At 36.0% G+C, this 20904-nt stretch overlaps 1 protein-coding gene across 1 annotated transcript in view; it reads right to left on the bottom strand.

Moving 5' to 3' along the window:
- LOC148956421 (calcitonin receptor-like) overlaps window positions 1-20904 on the bottom strand; it is a 308161-nt gene that overhangs the window by 13780 nt on the left and 273477 nt on the right. The window contains exons 6-7 of the mRNA XM_089090777.1: window positions 16931-17151; window positions 11498-11664 (exon numbers count right to left, since the gene is read on the bottom strand). Coding sequence (XP_088946903.1) covers window positions 11498-11664; window positions 16931-17151 — 388 coding nt within the window. The remainder of the gene's footprint in view (window positions 1-11497; window positions 11665-16930; window positions 17152-20904) is intronic.

Below are 20904 nucleotides of genomic sequence, written 5' to 3'. Positions count from 1 at the left end.
AGAGTTGACGTGATTCTAGCTCACTAATAACTCTCAATAAACAAATATACCCCGGCGCACCTAAATTTGTAATTTCAGCATACAATCAGGCAACTAATAAAACCTAAGGCTACATCCTATTGGATCTTAATCAAAATACACCCGAGGATCTGCGTGTAGTCACAGATATTTTTGACAATGAAATTACAGTATATCTCCCCGTGAATAGTAAAAAGGCTTATTAGTTGCCATCATGATACTGAAGAAACGACATGAAAATATACATTTATTTTCCTTTCTAAGCACTTCAAAACCCCCAGTTCGGAAAGCTATAGTAAAACATGGTATTGACAATGATTTCATTAATCTAATATCTGAACTTTGTTTAAATTTAACTGAGGGCAATGTTCAACTGCCAGGAGTAGTTAAGCAACAGGCAAAGCAACATCGTTCCATTGTACGTACAATGGCCTGTAAAAAAAAGGAAAGAATTTTAAAAGGAAACGTCTTCTTCAGGCGGGCGGTAGCTTTTTTACACTTTTACTTGCAATAATTGCAGGACTTGTAAACATTTTTCTCTAGATGGCTAAACCCTATAAATTGACTCCAATAGAACTCGCTCTCTCACCCGTGGAACACTTTGAGCACAATCTGAGTAAATTCATTGACAACGAGAATATTGAGGATGATAAAAAACTGCTTTTACTTCAAGATGCACTTCGCCGAGTGGACAAGCATAATCCCTATCTTGCGAAGGCCAGTGGTATTGATCACAAAAAAGAACCATCTCCTCAGGATTCTTCTGGTGGAACACAATTAAAGAAGGAGGAATTGGATTAAATTGTGTCGAGTATTGGAAATCTAATGCCCCACTCATATGGTGAAAAAAGTAAACGACTCATAACATATCTCATGAAAAGTGGTCAAGATCATATTCAAGTTGATGGCAATGGGAAAGGGATTATAATTCAGGGCAATTCAGGGCAAGAGCTATAATCTACTTGATTTAATATATGATTTGGTTATAAATCGTAAAGGACTATTATCATTTGACGCTCATCTATACAACTTTCTAAATACATTAAACTTTCCCAAAAGTCTTATTCTAGGCAAATTCTAGAAAAATTAAATGAACATGCTCCCTCAACACCACTAAAATATGAAGAAGAAGAAGAAGATTTTAAATCAATCTTGGAAAATACTAGCATACCTAGTGGAAACATTGATTTGACAATGAGGAGGAGGAGCACACCACTCATAGCTAGATAAAAGTGAAGACGTATCAAGTCAAATCACCACCACCGCCAACCACTAATATACAAAAGGGTAGCGGACGTTAGACAACGTGTTTATGTTCAAAATTGTTGAAGTTATGAAACGTGTTTATGAAAATATTGGTGAAGTGGGAAGTTAAGTTCCCCCACCACCCTTCAAAATCAAGGGTATTCAAACTAAAAGTGTGCAAAAATACATACAAAATGAAACATGTTTCACTCTACATTGAATTCATAGAATTTGTTCTAATCATTATCGAAAAACTAAAGCCTTATTCCCATTGCATATAATGCAAAAATATCTCTTAACTCTATGAAATTCAAAGACGTCACAATACACCGTACAAGTACATTCTACTAGCAATCAGTGTTTTTAGTCGCTATGCATATGCCATTCCATTGCGGTCAAAGAGAAGTGTTGAAGTTGCTCGGGCTATAGAAAGTATTCTCGAACAAGATTCATATAAAAAAATTCAAACGGATCGCGGTAGTAAATTTGTTAATCCCCATGTTGCAAAAGTACTAGCGAAATTTAATACACTGCTCTATCATAGTCATAGTCCTATAAAGGCTACATTGGCCGAACAATTGATAAGAACTATTAGACTTTTAATTTCAAGATATTGTACATTGAAAAATACATCTGCTTTTATTCATGATTTACATAAAATCATGCTGATTTATAATCAACGAACTCATCGATCATTTTCCAACTCAACCCCAACAGAAGTTCATCATTCTGATCATGATACAATTGATACTTTTCTTAAACAATATTCCAATGAAACGATTGTCAAGAAAAAATTTAATGTTGGTGATACTGTCCGAATTAATAGAACAACTAATGTTTTTGAAAAGGGTAATTACTTGTGGTCCACAGAACTTTTTAAAGCGGCAAAAATCCTAGACACTAAACCCAAAACTTATCGTCTGTGCGATACCAAAAATGAAGAAATTCTCGGTGGTTTTTATGACTATGAACTACAAAAAGTTAAAAATAATAGTGAGTTCTATCAAATTGAAAAGATATTAAAGACTCGTACTCACAGGGGTAAAAAACAGCTACTTGTTCGGTGGCTATGATACAACTCTGATTTTGATTCTTGGATCGGTGTTGAAGATTTTGACAATGCCCAATAATTTCTATGTAACATTTATGTCCAACGTTTCCGATCTTCTCTACTATGACTTGAATAAAACAAGTGATTTTTGGACTAAACTCTCCCCCGCCATCAAATTCGACGGTGCGTATGAAATGGCTCTTGTCGACTGTATTCTCAAAAATACCTACGACATCCTGAGAAAGGATCGTGTCTATGATATAAAAGTTATACCATTCGATTGGTCACTCTTTGTCGAGCATGAATGGATTGAAGCACTTTAGTCTAGTGAATATCCGCGTGTTAAATTTAAATATATAGAAAATGATAGTAAGACGGATTTGTGTCATACAATCAATAGAAAATCTCATATCGTAGGAATGGTACATTCCATTTTAATTATTCAATGGAACACGATAGGATTTATATTACCTCACCTGTTGACACTGAAATTATTCATCTCAATGATAATCTGAGAGATGTTCTTGGTTTTAAACAGAATATGATCAATGGGAAAAACGCTGGCACTGTTAACGGGATGGATCAAGTTATTTTTGCTGATTATCCACCTGGTTTCACCTCGGACTCTTGCATATCTCTGTATGCATCCTTTTTGGAAACATCGAGTGTTGGTAATTCAAATGTCCCCCTCCTTTGTGTTCTTGAAAAAAAAACAAATCATGAATTTGTTCATCATTATAATATAAAGCATCTTCAGTATGTTCCAGTAAATACTTCGTATTTGGAACTCTGTCAGTTAACACTAAGAAGTGAATTGGGTGACCCTTTAGTAATTACAAAAGGTTTAGCCGTGATTAAATGTCATTTTCGACCCATCATCGGCAGCAGCACCACCTAAAATGAGCAATAGAAGAATTCTATTTGTCTGTCCTGATATCAATTGCTATGTCGGTGCTCTGTGTCCACGTCAAATAGGTCATGGGTTGGACTACTACAAGGGGTGTACTACAATGTCTGGCTATGGTCTTGGTAGCTGGTTTGATAGGCTATTTCGTTCTGCACTATCCCTTGCCATAAACTATCTTGTACCTGCTGCATCAAATTTCGCTGCCTCAACACTACAGGACTGGGGGTCGGGTAAAAATGTCAACGAGAGTTTTAAGATAAATATTACATCTTCAGCAAGAGCCGTTGATGAGCAATTAAAATCTCAGCAAAATGGAAAGGGATTGAAAAGGATGCGTTTATGTCATTCACTCATCAGTCCCTACCCAGGCGGGAAGCGAAGAACATCAACAAGGACTTTGAGGAATAAAACGACGAAGACCAATAAGGAGAAAAAGAAAAAGATTGTTAGATCAAAGAAGGATTTCTTCTCTTAAGATGACTTATCTCCCCCACAAGGAATAACATCCATCAATCAGTTCTTCATTGAATTTGTTCAATGCTGAAAATGTTTATGTCAGTGTCAAGTATGGCCGCCTTGAACAATTTCACCCCCAGCAACCTCTCTCGGAAAATATACACTTTCAAATATTTTCCAATGAAGACTATTTCATTGATTTGTCATCAACATTTATTGATTTAAATGTTGCGGTAAAGAAAAAGTCAGATAATACAACTCCGACTGCTGCCGATGGTCTATCCTATGAAAATTGTATGCTACACAACCTGTTCAAACAAATTAATGTGTTTATTATTAGAACATTGATGAGCGCTCGCCATAATTTATCCATCTATGCAAGCTACATACAATTTATGATGATGACACCAAAGGCATATAAGGAGTAGAGAGGACAGTCATTGGGGTATGAATATCGATCAGCTGTTGATACTGAAGGTGAGTTGACTACTGCAGTGACCCAGGAGTATTATTTAGTTGGAAAAGTAAATTATGAAATATTCAAAATATCCTAAAGGTTACCACCAAGTATCAAGATTGACATACAGTTTCAACTAGCTCCATAGAATTTCATTTTGAAAAAAACACTTCCTGCAGCACCCGATGCCAATTTCGTTATCATTTCAGCAATTCTTCATTTCCAAAAACAAAAGGCTATGAGCTCTGTTGCATTGGCAGTGGAAAAGCTAAGAGCCAATGGCAACAACATTAAACTTCTTGTCCCCCATTCGATCACCAATCAACGTCACATTGCCACCGGGTCTCGTAGTTATACCGATTCATCATTTAGCAATGGAGAAATCACGTCAAAACTCACTTTGGCCTTTGTGAAGAGTGGCAGTGCCGTTGGATCCTGGAATGTATCCCCCATGATTTTAATTTTTTTTTGGTCCATCTAACCTTGTGTGCAAAGTGAATAGTATTCCACTGTACACTCTATCATTTGATAAAAAATCCTATAGAACTCTGTATGAGTTGACCATGCAATCCCTAGATCATGATTCCCAACTATTTGAAAATGGAATAATCGATTCAATGTTTTCAAACAATCATGGTGTAATTGTTTTGGACCTGTCGGGGACCCAGGATATGAGCATACTACGAACAGGGAATGTAAGCTTAGAGTGCACATTTGCCGATGCTTCAATTGAGAGTATAACGCTAATATCATTGAGTCAATTTGAAACCTATTGGGAAATCACACCCAACGGCAGCGTTCTACTAGACCTAGCACCATGAACACAAACCAAATAATCAGCGTATTTAATATGGATCCATACTTGTCTCAGTAAAAGTCCTATTGCATACCATCGGACCTCATTGAAAAAATTCCGAGTGTTAACAATACCCTAATCATTGTCAATAGCAGTCCATCGATTTTTAAGACGGGTCATTGGCTATGCATCTTTCAACCAGCGAATAATACTGAATGTTTTGATCCTCTTGGTCTATCGTATTAATTCCGCACTCCAGACATCAACAAATTTATTGAGAGCAGTGGCAAAACTATTATTCGAAATCAGAAGAAAGTACAGGATTTAACGACTAAGACACGTGGATTTCATGCACTACTCTTTTTAATGTTCAGATGTCGTGGCTATACCTACAAGCAGTTTCTCAACATCTACGTTGACTTTCGTCGATTGAACGACTTTCTAGTAGAAAATATACTTCAAGCGTGTTTAATATATATTTTAGTGCCCTACGAATAAAATGTTCTAAAAATGTATGTGAAATTGTTTATTAATAAAAATAATGTATGTATATGATAAAAAAGACTTTTCTACTCTTTAGATTTCATCTTCTACTAGATATAGGTATTTGTCGAGAACAGCTATTGCGGGTAGATTATCTGAATTCACAGTATACTGATCCTGATTTGCTGCAATGTCAGGGTTGCATTTTCTACAGTAGAGTGTAACTTCACTCTTGTCATATCTCTTTGTATAGTCAATGATACTATTCTCATTCATTTTATAGAATTCACATATTTCAATTTGATTATTTGAAACAATTTCGCAAACAGTGTCCTCAAGTGGCGAATCACATTCCGTCACAGCCAAATAAAAATCAGTGGGCTTATGATCATAGTAGCCATTGTCTTCACAACGATGACGTAGAAACCAAAATTCTTTTGTTGTTTCAACAGTTTAATCGTTGACCCGGCTCCTCCTCCGAAAACAATCTAAAGCCACGACGATACCAATCTCTTAGCAATAAACTAAAATCACGCTTAGGATTCTTTCCAATCATACCAGGATATGTATTCTCCCACTGATTACATTTATCATAGTGGCAATTAGAGCATAGGTGCCCTCTAGGATGAGAGTCACACACCCCTTCAAGACATGAATTAAAACCTTTAATTTGTACAGCATATCCTCTATGCAATTTAAACGGGTTGCATAATCTGCACTTTTCATCATACTCATCAATCATTGTACAATTCTCACAGAATGACCAGCTGCCCTGTGTATACATGCATAGTGGACGTGTATGGAACATTTTTTCTTGTGTTGACACTCTCACCGCCAAAATGAAACTGAGCTACTATCAACAGATTGAGTGGGATAGAGAGAGAGAGGAGTAAATCATCCTTGAACTCTATCTTTCTCATGAAAAGTATGGTAATAGTATGGTAAGGAACATAAGCCCGTAGAATCCATACGACATTGCGAGGGGATGCTCACTCTCTTTGAAAGGTGTAGAGCATCAAGCAAATAGCACTGGGATTCCTAGGGCATTAAGCAAAGTATAACGTAGCAATCTACTCATAAGGCTTATTGGCTGTTGTTTTTTGTATTATTTTTTTTTTAATAATTTCTCTCTGTCTCTCTTTTAAAAAATAACTCCATCTTAAAGTGCCATATACCACCTCCCAAAGTGGTAAGGTAGGAATGCTTTATAGGTGTAGCATTATCATCTCAATGGCAGTAAATTCGTAATTATAATTTTAAAATCTCCCTTCTTGTAGGCTTCCTCTTTAAACCCCATCAGTAAGCGAAAACTAACAATCGCGCGATGAAAAAGCTATAAGGCTTATTGGCTGTTGTTTTTTGTATTATTTTTTTTTTAATAATTTCTCTCTGTCTCTCTTTTAAAAAATAACTCCATCTTAAAGTGCCATATACCACCTCCCAAAGTGGTAAGGTAGGAATGCTTTATAGGTGTAGCATTATCATCTCAATGGCAGTAAATTCGTAATTATAATTTTAAAATCTCCCTTCTTGTAGGCTTCCTCTTTAAACCCCATCAGTAAGCGAAAACTAACAATCGCGCGATGAAAAAGCTATAAGGCTTATTGGCTGTTGTTTTTTGTATTATTTTTTTTTATAATAATTTCTCTCTGTCTCTCTTTTAAAAAATAACTCCATCTTAAAGTGCCATATACCACCTTCCAAAGTGGTAAGGTAGGAATGCTTTATAATGGTAGCATAATATCTCCCTTCTTGTAGGCTTCCTCTTTAAACCCCATCAGTAAGCGAAAACTAAAAATCACGCGATGAAAAAAACAATGAAACCAATTTTTTTTACCCAAATATTTGAATTTCTTATGCGCATATTTTCAAAGATATTAGTGATAAAATATATCTCTGACTCTTTAATTAGGTGACAAAGTTGTAAATATCTTTTGGAAAATTTTACGAGAATTTGGATGTAAAAGCTACATTTAATGTAGTATTTTAACCAAAAAACAATCATACTAATTTGATTAGTTTCATTGTCTAAATCAACCAGCGATCTTTTCCTATTCTTTTGTGTGTGTGTTTAAAAAAAGAGCAAAAATTAATTGAATGAAGCAAAGTTTTCTTACGGAAAAAAAGAACAAAGTTGAAATTTAAACGAGTCAAATTATTGCATCTCAAAATATGCAAGATACATGCACAAAACCAGCCTAAACAAACTGACTAAGGATATTTTCAAATGCATGAGGAAGTCCAAAAACTAGAGCTTAACTGACAACTGATCTTGCTTGATTTTTTTTTTTTAGAGAATTACAATTGTACCCTAAAAGCTATCGATGTCATGCCTGGTGAAAGTTTATTTAGGGATTCATGAATCGGTCTTTGATTTTTTTGCTGCTACTCATGGAATTATCTGATTCTAAGAAAACCTACCTTTTTTTATGTCAGTGTTGTATTTTTAGTATTGCGCTATTTTTATAATTCTACAGGTATAAGAAGAAATTACGAGTCAGTTTATTCAAGCTATTTATATGGATACTTCTAAATCTTTCGTAATCTGCGAAGTAATCGTTTTTGGTCGTTTTAAGTTACAACTTGGCTCTTTATTTTCAAAAAATGTGTTTTTTTTTTTTTTGTTTTTTTTTTTAATAATTGACAGAAAAGGTTTGGGCTCAACTACGTCACAAACAATTTTTGGGTCTCTTTGATTTTTGAATAGCTGAAAGCTTTATTTTTATTTTAGTCTTTAAATTTAAAAGGGTAAGCATTTCCCTTCTCCTTAATAGTTATTTCTCAGTTGTTTTGAAGTTATTAGTAATACGATAATTGGTATACCATACCATAAATAAATACCATAATAAATACCATAAATAAATTTTCAGGGAAGGTAGAGGCACGATTAGATCTTTAAAAAGTATTTAAACAGCATTTAATCTGCAAATACGCATATTGAGACCTTCATAAGGTAGGCTACACACTCAAAGAATGGTTGGGAGAATTTACAACTTATGTCTCTATCCAAATTTGAACATTTAAACATTTTTTCCTACATATTTCTGCAAAACTCACAAATTCTCAGTATCTTTTTCGAGGTGATATCCTCCCTCCCCCTTATGTCAATTCTGCAAAATAAGTGCTAGCAGAATTTGACACATGTTTAGAGTGTGAGGCAGGGGTTGAAAACTTCTTTTACGGGTCAGCTCAGCCTAAATATGAATTTTAAAGAGACATTTGAATAAGTGATTATTTCATTTTAAACCAGATTGTTATCGATCATATTTTGACTAACTGCAATACTACTTATGTTTCCAGATAACAAATACTTATTCACCTGTTCCTCAATATTCTGGCCATGAAAATTTGTAGCTGACATAGCTGACACCGGCAATTCTTTGATTCTTTCAATTATTTGCTTTCAATTTGAGATGTCATTAAATAAGCGCTTGGAGCAATTCAAAGCAAAAAACGGTTAAAATTTGACAGATTACGCAAAAACAGCCAGTTTCATGAGAAAACACAGAAGTGTGAAATAGGGGCCAGGTAAGTACATAAAAATTAATCATCTCCGTTTGATAAGGATTGGTCACGATTCACATTTGAGAGAACAGCATAGGCTCTGTACCCACAGTTTATATAATTAGGCAGTAAGTTTACCGCCGATGATTTCTGGCTCTTCATTCTCGGTGCGAACAAAAAGCTCCTCCCACTTATTTATACATTAGCGGGTTAGTGAGTATGCGTCAATCAATGAGAAATGGTTAGAAATTGCATTATTCGTAATTGCGAAAGCAGAAACAAACTTGGTTAGCCGGCCAAGTGGTTTGCAACTGTCCCATCTCACAGGTATGACTTAATTTATATACACATTATATTTATATACACAGAATAATTGGTATGGCTGTAACACTGCATATAAATTTATATAAATGTATATATAGTGGGCTGTAATAATGCAAAAGGTAAATATCATTGGTTTAAGAATGGAAAGAAAGACAAAGAATGAATTTACAACGATAATCAAGTTAAAAATAAGTTTTATTTGAACAATGCCATAAAGCAATGACATTTGAATTATGATATTTGGTGCTTCGCATTGATATTTCAGGTTTAAAAGTTTTTTCAATTTTCTGAAAACTCCCTAAGAATTTTACGAAAAACATATCTTAACAGACGTTTGGTATTTTCTTGGATAGGGTTATTGTGGCAACTTTTACCACAGCAACCAATAATTAGAACCCAAGTCCTAAAATTGGTCTCAATCAGGAACCCTTATCGCTATCTAAATTCACAAAGTGCAAAGATTTTCAAACAGAGGTGTTTATTGTTTAAAGTTCAGGAAAGGTCTTCCCATTTCATACGAAAACATTGATTGAAAACGAAAATAGTCTTATCTCGGCTCTCCACCAAAATAGGTAATTAGCCTTTTCAAGTTTTACATGAACTACAATCTGAGAAAATAAATATCACGACGTGATAAAAAATGATAAACCATCCAGTGGCGGATCCAGAGGGGGGGGCGAGGGGTACTCCCCCCTAAAGTAGTCTAAAGTAGTGTAATTTACCTAATTAACGCAAGTTTGGATTAATTAAACATGCTCATAACGTAAGTTTATCAGATCAACCTATTTTGCGCCCCCCCCCCCAGAAAATCCTGGATCCGCCCCTGAAACCATCACACCTATTCCACCAGTTATTAGAAGAAACAAAATTCCTTATTTTCACAAATTTCAGCAACCTCCCGCCCCCTTTTTTTATAAAATCTTACATAATCCAATCAGTTGAGTATATATATATATATATATATATATATATATATATATATATATATATATATATATATATATATATTTATATCGGCGCGTACAAACAGCTCCTCTCATTTGATCTGCCATCAGCGGTCCAATTACCCTGGAACACGTATTTTGGCAGAAACTTTCTCAAAATGCCTTTGAAACCAACTTGAGACTCCAAAACCTATTTTTAATTCCTAAAAACATCTAATAATAACATTGCACTACTAATTACCAATTTTCATGTATATATTGGAATAAATGAATTTAAAATTAGTTTCTTCAAAATTAGTGTTCCAACGTTGAAGCCAAGTTTCGCGTTCAAGAGAGATCTGACTTGTCTACCCATGAAAAGATCTAATGTCGCTTATGTTTATACGTTATCTGGAGCACTCGCACCTCGGTCCGGGTTTTTATAATGGGTGAGATAGGGAAAGATAATACTGCTAGTATATATACTGTGTCTGTACCAAAGGGTATGGGAAACTTATAAGAAAAAGACTTGTCGAAAGAAAAAAAAATACTAGTTTCATCTACCGTTTGGTGGCTTGGCCTACCCCAACACTTCAGCATACTTGTCTTTTCAGGTACTTTACCATAGAGTGACGGTAAAGAAAGCAGAAGTATGATCCCAGTAGGCCTACCAACTAGGCTGCTTAGCCGGGCAAGATTTGTCCAAGCCAACGTGGGCCTACTTCGTACAGGCTCGATTTTTATTTAAAACAAGTATTGGAAACAAAGCTGCTGATTAATTACTTAGCTCTAATCTTGTTGCATTTTAGGTTAATAATACCAAATATCTAATTTTCTTTGAAATCTCCAACTTTCTTTTTAATGAAGTCACTAGACGCTAAACTGTGGGCGTTGCTAATAGTTATGAATCTCTATCCTCTCACGTTGAATCACCGAAGCTTTGCACCTTATAATGCTAAAAATTTCTTCGGAGAATGTCGCTTTATTTCGCCAATTATTGGTTTTGTCGATTCCTAATGACAGCTACAATGCTATTCATTATTTTGTCTGTTAAAAAGTAATAAAAAAAAAACAAAAAAAGAAAAAAAAAACAGAAATTGCAATATGTATTTTATGTTCATTAGCCTACTGTTCTGAAAACCCATTGTGAAAAAAATATACTTCTAAATTTAAACCCGTAAACAGCCCCCCCCCTCCCCCCTGAACAGGCTCCCGTATAATAATATTGGTATGGACATATATGTGAGTCAATCTTGAAAGGATCTTTTAAAAGTTCTAATTCCTCCAATATATCTTGCTCGTGTCAGGTATTTCCAATTGATTGCTTATTTACCTCGCTTATGTCCACAATGCTGGTGAGCTCCTGGCATGGTCTTTAGTTTAGTCAGTAAAAGACGAATAATATTGAAAAGGAAGCACAAATTGGCAACCAAAGATACAACAAGGGGCGCTGAAAGGACGTAGTAGGAAAATGAATGATTATTTTCGTGAACCCAACACCTGGAAAAAAAGAAGGAAAAGCATTAATCTACGCAAATTGAAGGGTTTAGTGTAGATTTTATTCGTGATCACATTAAGTTTCTTTTGTTAACCCTTAGTCAAGAATAAAAAGGTAAAGCATTATAAATCGTGAAAGTTTCCTAAGTTGAAAGCCAGTAAAAGTGATTTACTTTCGGCATAGGAACTTATTGAAGTTTTAGTGGTGATAATCCAAAAAGTAAATGGTTATAAAACACTAGATCCAGAGGGACCATAATTCTGAAAAACCTCAATCCTGGATTGCACGATTCAGTATATATCATGTCTCCAAAACTAGCTGAAAGTTAGTTTTAAAATATAAGTCACGAGACGAATAGATTATATGCTTTAAACTGAAGATGCTTGACTACAAAAATATATACTACTTTCTTGTGCTAACTATCTTTTCAACCAAGGAGATTTTCATTTTGCAATAGAGCTAAATAACAGTTCAAATAGGGATAAATCCTTTTTTTAGACAGTGAAATTAATCAACCATTCTGGACATTTCGATCACATATACAGTGACCGTCATCAGCAGATATACTGATGACAGTTACTGTATATGTGATCGGAATATCCACTATTTTCTAAATTGTTTTTCACTCTAATAAAAGGACTTATCCCTATTTGAAGCTGGTGTTTATCATCATGGAAAGGCATTGTGGTCTTCGAAAATACTTGTAACAAAGCAGTTCGTGGTAACAAACTGTATATAAGTAGCGACACGGGCTAATAGTAAAGCTCTAAAAAAGGAGTTTAGATAACAATATATCCGTCAAAGAGAATTCACTTTTTATGGTAGTTCCAAATATATACAATGCACCAAGTTTAAAGTTACCCATCAAAAACTACGAGTCTGAGAAAACTTGCCAGATTTTCAAAAAAGGGGGAAATGCCCCAAAAGAGGAAGTGACCTTAATGAAAATTACAAAATTAAATTCAGCGTAGCAGGGAACCCTGCTGCAGCGGTTTCAAGCTTCTGCCTATGAAAACGTGGAATTTTATCTTTTTTTCTTCAGAAAGAAGATCAAGGATGCATATTTAACTGTTTGTGTTTTTTCCCCAAATGATGATCGTATCGATACAATAATCGTTGAAAATTGGGAGAAGGCTCGGGCATAAAACAAAAATTTAAAGTCTAATTCCTTTTTAATTAGCGTAAAAAGATTTTGCCACAGAAAAGTAGGTTTTCTGCCACTTTGCTGCGCAAAACTACAGTTTCGTCCTAAAGAGGGCCAAGTTGCTAACGTTTGAAAAATGATATACGGAATCAATTTATAACGACCAATCTCTTTTGTTACTTAAGTGTACTAGATGCTACGATTTACGATAAAATGAGCCTTTTTTCAAAATTATGCGACTACTGAGTCAATACAATCAACCATAGGTAAAAAAGGAGATAATGGTAATATTAGTAAGCAATGGTGATATTAGTAAGTCACACTGTACTTTCGGGAAAATTTTTATGCTTAAACCGCTTGGCCCTTTTTCAATATGGCTCATTTCCGGACACGTTGGCCATGTTCCAACTTTAAACATTTGCTTAGCCCTATTCAATATCCAACCCTTTTTTAGACATACCCTTATTCCCGACTTTTTGACCCTAATTAAGAATTCAAATATTATTTAAGAGGAGTACGTCTTCCATTAATACGATCCGCCCCATAGGAACTTTCGGTTAACAGGTATCCATTGTATTGTCCTGTCACTCTTGTTCGCCTAATTGATGTTATTAATGGACAGTGATTAATTCATAGTATTGTTTCGTTTTATTTGAAATTCGCATTTAGAAGAAGATTTGCTTTGTTTCTGACACCATTCCGACGATAGACATGTCGTTGACTCAAGTTTCACTTTTCCAGTTCCTTGCACTTGATTCTAGTCCCCAAAGCCACGCAAAAATCAAATTCGGTGGTGGCGGACGCAATTATGCTCGGCGGCGGCGCGACGCAGGCGCAACGAAAACTGATCGGCGTCGCGCCTTCAATTGATTGGCATTTGTTCTATTTTTAGAATCTTTTGCTTGCCTTTTAAAGTTTTGATTCGGTATCAGTTATTTTTGGAATTCCTTCTAAGCAAAAGTTCTTGGGGTCCGTCATTTTTCATTAGTTCTTGAGTTTTCCTTCAATGGCATCGCAACGAAAACTAAAGGTAATGGTTAAGAGTATGGCAGCGGACTTTGCAGTTCCTACTGGCACTGCTGATGTTCGTTTCATAACTTTTCCCATGTTTCTCCGGGTAAAAATATAGATCTGGTTCAACTCTGGCTAAGCATACAGAATGACGTCATTGACCCCCGCTCCAAACTAAATACCCTTTGACACCAGAATTCAAACCCCTGTTCTCACACGAAAGCCGTATCCAGGGGGGGTTAAAGGGTTTGAGACCCCCTCCGAAATGTATGTCCGACTCGTAAAAACGTACAGAAAAGGAGCATAAACACATTTTTGATACGTTTAAAAAAAAAAAAATTGTACAGCTCCCCCCCCACCTCCGAAAAAAATCCTTTTGTAACCACCACTACCCCCGAAACCAATCCTGGATACGGCCCTGCCTCACGCCCAAAAGATTTTAAGTCTAGCTTGCTAAATGTGACCCGACTTTGGCAGAGAATTAGGAGAGAGCTAATTGGCTAGGGACTTCTGAAAAGTTCTATGAATATCGTCTTAGTTTTAAAGGTCGAATTGCCACATGGAGCCCCATTTTCCTCTCTATATCAAGTTACACAGCTTACACAAAATGGAGGGACGGTTATCCATTTTTGCATTATTGAACGCAAGTTTCAAGAAACCTGTTAAAATCAATGATGTCCTTTCTTTGAGGAAGGGGTTCTGGAAACTCTCAAACTTGTAGTTTTTGGGGCCAAACTCTCGTGAGCGGTTCTTCCTGTCGATCTGGGGAGAGGATTTAACTTCTAATGTCTTTTCAGCTGGAGGGATATATTTAAACTCTGCATCTGACTAGGCTGTATAATTGAATTTTACTCCCTAATCTTTATAAAGTAATTTTATAGTGAAATAAAAGATTATGTTCACATCATATTATTTGGTGGTTTTTATATAAATCTGTTTATTTTGAGAACCGTTATTATATTTTGGTATTTAGTTGCAATTTTCTTAAATTTTGTTTCTTGCTCTGGCCCAGCGGGTTCCGGCGTTTATGGTACGGAAAGGTTCCCCGGGAATAATATTTTTCCATTGAATCCTCCTCTAGAAATATAAATGTAACAACCTAAGGATGAAAATAAAAGGCTGTAATCTTAGGTGCTGTCAATGGATCAGCTACCCCATTCAGTTGTATGAATGTGGCTTTAGGGTTTTCTCAAAAGAAGAGCAACTCTAAATCCGCTCATGATTCATGATCATACTTGTACATCAAAGAAAAGGAAGCTGCTTGATCAGATGATGCCAGGGCAGTGAACATGATATGCAGGACGAAATTGAAGATATTGTCATTTAAAGCTCTCTCTCTCTCTCTCTCTCGCTCTCTAATATATATATATATATATATATAAATAACCGATGTGTTACAGATTGTTTGCAAAGAACATAAAACCTTGCTGACTCCACAATATGATGACTAGAAATCCAGTATTGGACAGCGTTAACCATGCGAAGAGAAAGAAGAGGAGTGTTTCATATTATTGTCTAATGATTCAAAGGCCAGTTAATACAGGTAACCAAGCCAACTTAGCAAGAAACATTTTGGTTTGGCTGCTAAGCCTCTTTGACATTGACGTGTTGATTTTTCAGATTGATTTATGCAAGGTCTTGATCACGCTTGTAATGACAAGACGTCATGTTTGCATATAACGCTAGGTAAGAATATAGCAAAGATCTGTTTTTTGCGTTGCATTAATACGTTCCCGTTTAGATTAGTTATAACGGAGTTTTTGTGGGAAAGATTGGGGAAATTATCGCAAAACGAAATAAACTATATGATAAGAATTCTCTGCTCACCCCGATAAAACTACACCAGTAATGGATGGGGGCCAACCTGTCATAACACCAAGAAAGAATCAAGGAAAGGTATTATTGTTAAGACCAATTCTAAAATTGACTTACATTTTAATTTCTAATTTCCACTTAGCTATGGGCTTTCACATAATCATAGCTTTCTACAATTTTTTTTTCCTGGACCATAAGAAACACCAAAAATGTGTTTACATTCTGTCCATCAGCCAACTACAATTAGGTTATGTAGTTACTGATTGCTTACCACCCAATCAAGAAATATGGTCTTCACGTCAAAGTTCAAGCTAAATAGAGCTCCAAATTCAAGTAATAAATTAAGTACTGAGTCTTTTAGCAATAGGACCCTTGTAGGAACCACTAATGAAGAAGCTTTGTCGCTTTCACATGTTTTCATTTGCAAGTGACGAAGAAAGGGGCTCTGGTATATCGGATGGCACTGAGAATCCTGAAGGATTGGCTTCAGTAGTCTCTCAACATCCATCGATGGAAGCAAGTCCAAGCCTAGATCAGAACCAAACTGGAACTATTGCATGATTTAAAATTAGTAATGGCAACCAGCATCAAGGGCCGCAGGAATATCTTGGTTAAAGAGGTATGGGATGGAATTGTTGGGGGGGGGGGGCAAGCATTAGCGACTGCTGTGTTCCAGCCCACTTGAGGGGCAAATAGGGAATAATTATTGCTACCAAATGAGGATGATATAAGGCAGAGCGCTATGGAGTGCAGGTGTTGAGGCCAGACGTTCTAATTTGTGATATGGGAGGCATCATCTGAAGCATCAGAGAGGAGCGCAGTAGATGTATAAGACCTGGAGATTATACTGGGCATGTAAATAGTGTCAATTCAGGCAGTCGTGAAGTGCCTAGTGCTATAAAACATATAATTCTACAAATATCACTGGAAAAAAAGGATAATAGAAAAAATAGCAAAAAACAAGCTGTTAGCTGGTTTGGGGCCCACTAAAGCTTTCTTTTATTGGATGTTAATCCTAATCAAATTTAATGAATCTGTTATATTCAAATTTATTTTTCTTTAAAATTGAAAACATATTTTTTAGTGTTCACCGACTATTCCAAAAATTTAGCATTATTAGGCAGCCACGGGTCATTTGTTGATTTTTCTAAATCATACCTTAAAAAACACTGAGAGTAAAACGCTTATTTCCTGAAATTTGTGAAATTATCTGTCATGTTAATACGGACAAAATTGGTTAAATGATCATTTATTTTATATGTGACACAATATTTGAGGATTAATGTGAAACAACTTACTCGTAATTAGATTTCTCATAAAAAATCCTCAGCAATACATAAGTAACTAGGACAGGAATAGGTAAAATCCAACCAATTATGTAGAACCAGGACATCAATCGCCGCTCATTGACAAATGTGAGCGACAACAACAAATGTAGATACAGACCTTCGCAAAACATCCATTGATGGTTGACTATATAAAAATACTGGATTAAAATGTACCATCCTTGACACCAAACCTGGTAAGAGAATAAATAACAATAAGTAAATTTTTAAATAAATGCCATGGATCATCTCCCAAGAATGACAAAACGATTTTGCGTTATAAATTGGTTAAAATAGAAAAAAAGTAAAGGAATTTGATAATCAAATTATTTGATGATAAACAAAACAGCTAACTGTGTCGTGGGGAGTGCTGCTCGTCAAGAGTTGAATTCAGCACGAGATAGGACTCCAAAGCTCGAACTACCGCTTTGTTTAACTTTCTTCCTCTTTTTTTTCAGAAGTCTCCAACAGTTAAAGCAAACTGGCAATGTCAATTGCCTTTTTTTGGAAGGGGTAGAGGAAAAAAAAGTACAAAAACGCAATTTATGTTGAATCTATAAGAAAAGGCGAGGAAATAATCCAATATTCAATATAATATATGAAACGGTAAGCACGCCTAAGGTTAAGTGTGAAAAAAAACGTTCCAAAGCCCGTCATTTGGAATTGAAATAAATTAAAATATAGCCACAATTGTTAGTTGGTATTTTACTGGGGTGCCCAGGAGAGTGAGTGATATTGAAAATTTGCTTTCCCTTCTGGAAGATCAAATATACGCAAAAATCTTGATATCTTTTAACATTCAGTAAAGAATTCTGACATTTTTTCTACCTTCCTCTCCCCTTTGAAATAGAGAGCCTCCCTTTCTGAAGTATTTCCAATGAATGTCTTTGGTTTTACCGTGCTTTATTTAAATATTAAAACATAGGAAACTTTTTTTCTGTTTAAAAATAAGAAAAAAATTACTAATTATAACCTAGATATTGTAGAAAGATCACTTTTAGGTAGTTTTGGACGACATTGTATATCGATATCGATATATCGATACATCAGATCAAATATCGATATAGGATATTGAAATTTAAACATCGATATCGCAAAAAAAAACTGGGGAAAATGATTTTATTTTTGCTCATTTTTTGTTTAATGGAGTTCTTTACTTCTCTTTAAAAAACTTATTTTGTGGAAAAAGTTTTTTTTAATTAATTTCTGTTCGTTTTATATTGACACAGATTTTTCAGGGAAAAAGAAAACAAAACTTTAAGTCTTTTCGTTTTTTAAGACTTTATAGTTTGGCCTGCGATTTGTATACTGGAGAAAATTTTTCAGCAATTTTTAACAACATAGACCCTTTTAAAAATCTGGACACAAATAGTAGTGTTTAATTTAGTTTTATACCACCTCTAGTTGACCTGAAATGGAAAACTTGATACAATTCGCAAAAAAATCTGTTTACTTTCTTTGATAGCTTGGATATACTTACGCCATTTTGATTTGGTTAAATTTCAACAGCAGAAGTAGCCCCGAAAGTTTAAACATAATAACCTCAGCCGTTCTTGGGATACTGCTGAGATGCCTTGCGGGAATTAGCAATAACAAAGTTCATTTTATTCAATCTTCAGGAAACATTTAGTTTTTAAACATAATGGGCAAATGGGAAAGTTGGCGTAGGAGGATTGGAGTGGAAAGGGGATTAGTAGCCTTCAAATCATTTTCGACAATTAAAAAAGGCATTAGCTCTTTGTATTTCCAATCGAATGAGCAACTTTTGAAGTTCCCACGACAACTCCTTCCGTACGAAGTGCCCTGGTCTAAACAACAACAACAACAAAAATATCACTAATCACTTTCGACTATTAAAAATGGCAATAACCCTTTGAATTTCAAATCGAATCAGCCCTTTTCTGAAGTTTCTACGACAACATCTTCTATAAAAACCTTATATGCCCCCAGGGAATAACTTAAAACCCTTGACCTGAGGGCTGTGAGGGAGTATCCTCCTCAAAAACATATTTTCTATCAGGAAATCAACAACGCTGAACAAAATGGCTATCTCAAAATTTTATTGGATGTGTTTGGGGGAATGATGGGCGTGGGGGGAGGGGGTAGTTGCCCTCCAATCCCTTTCGTCTATTAAAAAGGGCAATAGCCCTTTGAATTTTTAATCGAATGAGCCCCTTTTGAAGTTTCTACGACAACGCCTTCTATAAATGCCTTATATGCCCCCAGGGCATAACTTAAAACCCTTGCCCTGAGAGTTGTGGGGGATTGTACTCCTCAAAAACATATTTTCAATCTGAAAATCAACTACGCTGAACAAAATGGCTATCTAAAAATTTTGATATGTTTGGGGGAATGATGGGCGTGGCGGGGGGGGGGGGGCTAGTTGCCCTCCAATCACTTTTGACTACTAAAAAGGGCACTAGCCCTTTGAAATTTCCAATCGAATGAGCCTGTTTTGAAGTTTCTACGACAACGCCTTCTATAAAAAACCTTATATGCCCCCAGGGCATAACTTAAAACCCTTGCTCTGAGGGTTGTGGGGGAGTGTATTCCTCAAAAAAATATTTTCTATCTGAATATCAACTACGCTGAACAAAATGGCTATCTCAAAATTTTGTTGGATGTGTTTGGGGGAATGATGGGCGTGGGGGGGGGGGGGGCCTAAGTGCCCACCAATCACGTTCGAGTATTAAAAAGGGTACAAGCCCGTGGAATTTCCAATAGAATGAGCCTGTTTTGAAGTTTCTACGACAACGCCTTCTATAAAAACCTTATATGCCCCCAGGGCATAACTTAAAACCCTTGCCTTGAGGGTTGTGGGGGAGTTTCCTCCTCAAAAACATATTTTCTGTCTGGAAATCAACTACGCTGAACAAAATGGGTATATAAAAATTTTGATTGTATGCGTTTGGGGGAATGATGGGAGTGGGGTTGGCTAGTTGCCCTCCAAACACTTTTGACTATTAAAAAGGGCATTAGCCCTTTGAATTTCCAAACGAATGAGCTTTTTTTGAAGTTTCTACGACAAAGCCTTCTTTAAAAACCTTATATGCCCCCAGGGCATAACTTAAAACCCTTGCCCTGAGGGCTATGGGGGAGTCTCCTCCTAAAAATATATTGTCTATCTGGAAATCAACTACGCTGAACAAAATGGCTATCTCAAAATTTTGATTGGATGTCTTTGGGAAAATGATGGGCGAGAGAGGGAGGCTAGTTGCCCTCCTATCACTTTCGACAATTAAAAAGGGCACTAACCCTTTGAATTTCCAATCCAATGAGCCTTTTTTGAAGTTTCTACGACTAAGCCTTCTATAAAAACCTTATATGCCCTCAGGGTATAACTTAAAACCCTTGTCCTGAGGGTTGTGGGGGAGTGTCCTCCTCAAAAACATATTTTCTATCGGGAAATCAACTACGCTTAACAAAATGGATATCTCAGAATTTTGATTGGATGTGTTTGGGGGAATGATGGGCCTGATGGGGGGGGGGAGGGTGCTAGCTACTCTCCAATCCCTTTCGACTATTAAAAAGGGCACTAAATCTCTCAATTTCCAATCGAATGAGCCCCTTTTGAAGTTTCTACGACGACCTTTTCCATATGAAGTGCCCAGCTCTAAAGGGAAAAAAAATAAATAGTATATTGTCCCAACATCGTTCTTATATGCCTTCAGAGCATAACTTAAAACCCTTGCCCCGAGGGTTGTGGGGGAGTGTCCTCCTCAAAAACGTATTTTCTATCTGGAAATGAATTACGCTGAACAAATGGCTATCTCAAAATTTTGATTGGATGTATTTGGGGGAATGGTGGGTGTGAGGGGGGGGGGGGCGGCTAATTGCCCTCCAATAATTTTCGACTATTAAAAAGGGCACTATCCACTTCAATTTTCAATCGAATGAGCCCTTTTCAAAGTTCCTACGACAACTCCTTCGATACGCAGTGCCCGTGT

Source organism: Artemia sp. Qi Xiang Cuo, chromosome 1 (genome assembly GCF_049724085.1).
Source record: "Artemia sp. Qi Xiang Cuo chromosome 1, ASM4972408v1, whole genome shotgun sequence".
Taxonomy (NCBI): Eukaryota; Metazoa; Arthropoda; class Branchiopoda; order Anostraca; family Artemiidae; genus Artemia; species Artemia sp. Qi Xiang Cuo.
This window is presented reverse-complemented; position numbering and strand designations above follow the sequence as displayed.